Source organism: Carlito syrichta, unplaced genomic scaffold, assembly GCF_000164805.1.
Source record: "Carlito syrichta isolate Samal-C Ts95f unplaced genomic scaffold, Tarsius_syrichta-2.0.1 Scaffold312149, whole genome shotgun sequence".
NCBI lineage: Eukaryota > Metazoa > Chordata > Mammalia > Primates > Tarsiidae > Carlito > Carlito syrichta.
This window is the reverse complement of record NW_007256245.1, coordinates 188,576-192,550: the sequence shown is the minus strand read 5'-3', so window position 1 is coordinate 192,550 and position 3,975 is coordinate 188,576. Positions and strand designations below refer to the sequence as shown.

The following is a 3,975-nucleotide window of genomic DNA, read 5'->3' as shown; positions in this document are numbered from 1 at the left end:
CCGGGCATGGTTGCGCATGCCTGTAATTCCGGCTACTCGGAAGGCTGAGGCGGAAGGATCTCCGGAACCCAGCAGGGGAGACTGCAGTGGCCGAGAGCGGCCACTGCACTCCAGTCTGGGCAACCGAGTGAGACTCCAACTCAAAAAAAAAAATAAATAAATAAATAAATAAAATAAAAATAAAAGAGACCAAAACTTCCCTTTCTATTAGCAGCTCAGAGTCTCTCTATTTGATCCCTCAGTAGTTTGGTACTGTTGATTGTCTCTAGTTTTTTGGAAACTACTCACGAGAATAGACATTCACAATGGAACTGGCATATAAGTAAGAAATATATATTTGTTGGCCTGCTGCATAGAATATTAGCCAAACACTTAAAAATAGTTAAGGCACACAGGCAACATCTCCCAATCTGGTGTTCTTTCCTACATTATTCTGTATCATAACAGGTAGGCCATGAAAATAGTAACCTGTGATCAAACTGAAAGAGACTGAGTTAAACAAAATTAAATAGGCTTCTTTACTAACAGATTTGTCCAAGCTTATATAAACAGCAGGCATTACAAACTCCAAGAGGAAGGTATATTACTGTACATTTCCCCAAAAGAGGTTTTCCTTTTTTCTCCTGGCCACCTATGAACAATTCCAAGAAGAATATTCTGTTTACCACCACTTTGGGGAATATTGCTCTTAGGGGAGAGCAAAGGCCCAAGAACAGAGTTCATTATTAGATGGTTGGAAAGAAAAAATTCCAGCCAAGACTGTAGTGAAGAGGGCAGGAGGAGAATCTGGAGAGTTCAATATTACAGAATCAAGAAAGGAAAGTTCCCAAAAAGCTAGAGGCAAATCAACAGGACCAAACTACTGAGAGATAAATTAGAGAATAAAAATGATCTTAGATTTGACTAGGAATACTGTCACTAGTGACCTTCAAGACAATAGCTTCAGAAAAGGGGAGGGGAAAAAAGGTGGCAGACAGAATTTTAAAAGATTAGCATGGGGATGATGAAAGAATTAGTAGATGGAACATTTGTAGACCACTAATAATTTAAGTTCAGCAATGAAAGTAAAAAAAAGAAAATGGTTGACTGGGAGAAGGAAACACATCGAAGAATTTTTTATTTTTAAATTTACTACAGGGGACACCTATACCTGGATGAAGCTAAAAAGTGAAAAACTGAAAGAGACTGAAAACAGTAGAGCCAGGCACGGTGGTACACATCTGCAGCCCCAGCTACTCAGGAGGTTGAAGTAGGATGATCAGTTGAGCTCAAGGGTTTGAGGCAGTAGTACATCATGATTGTGCCTGTGAGTAGCCATTACACTCTAGCCTGGGTAACATAGCAAGACTCCATCTCTCAAAAAAAAAAAAGAGAGAGAGAGGGTGACTTTAATGGATGAAAGAAATGGAATCCAGAGTATTAATTACTAGAAAAAACTTATCGACCTATCTTTCCTTTGAGCTCAACTCCAGGAAATAATCTGGATGCTAATACTTAACCATTTCAATAATAAAGACCTTACTTTAATACTCCAAAATTTCATGGATTTCTACCTATTCTGCCCAACAGTTTTTCAGTCTTTAGAGTTCAGTGTGTAGTATGTGCATAAATGTACTGATCTCTTGCCCACTCAGAGGAGGTATATGGTATGGTGACGAGCAGGAGGTTATAGGGAAGCACTTCGCCAAAGTCTTCAATATTAATTAAATAAGAAAGCAAGGTAGAAGCTGATGACAACAGGAAAGTTGGAAACTCGTGGAGATTTTAATTTATAGTACATCAACTTATAATAATTTACTATAAGTGATTTTGGTGTGCAAAGTAAAAATTTGTAATTATAATGGGAATTTGCACACAAAAATGTGAAGATTACCAAAGAAAGGCATCTACTATCCTACCCAGAAATTTTCACAACCCCCATACCAACAGAAGTTGCTAAGTCATAAACTATTAATATAGCTACCAATAAGTTGATGAAAACAAGGACTTATTAGTAGCAGGTATAATTACAGTTCAATTTTGCACTTTTTAGATTTAAAACTATGTATAAAACACCAACCCTAATAACTACTTAACCATACAAATTTTCATTTTATTTTCTTTCAATGAGGCCACTGACATGAGATTCTGTTGCTTAGTACTTATTTTTACATTCTATCCTTTTAATTTCACTAACAATTAAAATTGAGTACATAATTATGGATCAACTGTGTCCAAGTCACACGTTTGGCTCCAGGGCCTATCTATCATAAAGTTTTTATCACAAAAAAGCATTAATATCTCATTCTTCAGTTACTTAATAAATCCCCCATAGAGATTTTAAGTCATACTGCTTTAAAAATACATGGTGACCACCATAAACAGAGGTGGTAGAGGAGGTCCCATTGTTTAAATAAAGAAATTAATATTAATCAGTGTGTATGGAATGAGGCAATAACCACACCAAACCTGGCAGTCTCCGGATGTGTGCCTGTGAACGTAAGGCGGCCACATAGGTCAAATGACTACTACTGCCAGCTCAGCAGCTGAGATTGGAAAAAGGCGGCATCACACAGGCCACCCTTGAGAAACAGAACTTAACAGCAGTTTTGTCCGGGAGGGACCAGTGAATGTGTTACTGATAAACCGGGAAACGTCTGACAGAAACAGGGCCGTTGGGGGGTGAGGGGAAGCCTCCAGGGCCTCAATCCTGGAAGAGACAAGGACACCGCTGGCGGACTAAACCCCCTACCCCGGAGATGAAAGAAAAGATGAGGTTGAGTGAGAAGAAAGGGCTCGTCCTTACCTTGTCATCCTCGCATCTCCTCCCCAGGCCCTCCCTGGCCTGCAGCCGGCTGCTGAGGCGGCCGTAGTCGGCCTCTTTCTGGTCGATCTGTTTCTTGTGAGTGTCCACCAACAGCAAGAGGTCCGAATTGCGCTTCTCCAGACGTCCGCGGGCCACCTCGGTCCGCTGGACCTGACCCTGGAGTTCTGCCACCTCCTCCTGAAGCAGAACGTGGCGGGAGGAGATGCTCCAGTAGTTGAAGGCAAGGACAACGATCACCACCAGCAGCACCACCAGCACGAGGGAGGGCAGGCGGCCAGCCCGCCGGTTGGCCCCGAAACCCACCATGGGGATGAACCGGGCCTTGCTGTTGATACCTGCAAGCAGAAGACCGGGCCTCGGCTGGAGTTGCCCGGGGGACAGAGCCCCAGGGCCGGCGAAGGAGGAGGCGGGCTTATCCGCTCGCGGGAGAGTCGAGAAGGGGGCGGGGCCGCAGCCGCAGGTCCCTCCCCGCCCCCCCCCTCAAATCAGGCCAAAGCGCGTCCGGAGGCTTTGAACTCGACCCTACACCCGCCCGAGGGAACCCGGAGAACCCAGCTGCCGGTACCCCCAGCCCAATACCTCAGGGTTGGGAGGCGGGGAAAGGAGCCGGAAGGGGTAGGATTCACTCTGGCCCCGCCCACTGTGCGGGGCCGGGTCGCCTACGGGGCCATTTCCTAGTTTCCGCCAACACCCCCTCATCTCGCGAGAAAATGGGTTTCCTCTCGCCCTTTTGCAGTTGTATCTCGCGAGGGTTTTCGCTGTTCGGTAGAGGGCTGTGTTAATCTTGGCGATCGGGTCTGTCTCTGGTACCTGGGTTGGAGTCCCTTTTACTGTTACCTGCTCGATTTTAGGGAGTTCCTTTCCTACACTGGCGCTCGCAAAGATTTTTGTCTTTGGGGACATCTGCGGCTGCGACCGCGCAATAGGGAAAATAATCGGTGAGCTGCAGCCAGAATGGGACAACTAGGAAGACTGTTCTCTTGCATCTGAGGAAGGAGATTTTCTCGTTTTTGCTAACGACATGGAAAGAAAACCAAACAAAACAAAACCATAAAATAGCTATGCCCTCCCAAGCATTATGGAGAAAAGTAGGAGAAACCAGGCTGTAGGACTGAAAGGCAGGGGGATGCCAGCCTGGTTTCCATGGTTACTGCTTTCATGAAGCGAAA

General features: G+C 44.9%; 1 protein-coding gene across 4 annotated transcripts in view; it reads right to left on the bottom strand.

The window, feature by feature from the left end:
- Positions 1-3,494, bottom strand: part of CASC4 (cancer susceptibility 4) — a 108,462-nt gene extending 104,968 nt beyond the window's left edge. For all 4 annotated transcript variants that reach the window (XM_008069621.2, XM_008069623.2, XM_008069622.2 and 1 more), the window contains exon 1: positions 2,786-3,494. In XM_008069621.2, the coding sequence (XP_008067812.1) occupies positions 2,786-3,112 (327 nt within the window). In that variant the 5' untranslated portion in view covers positions 3,113-3,494. The remainder of the gene's footprint in view (positions 1-2,785) is intronic.
- Between the last annotated feature and the right edge of the window lie 481 nt (positions 3,495-3,975).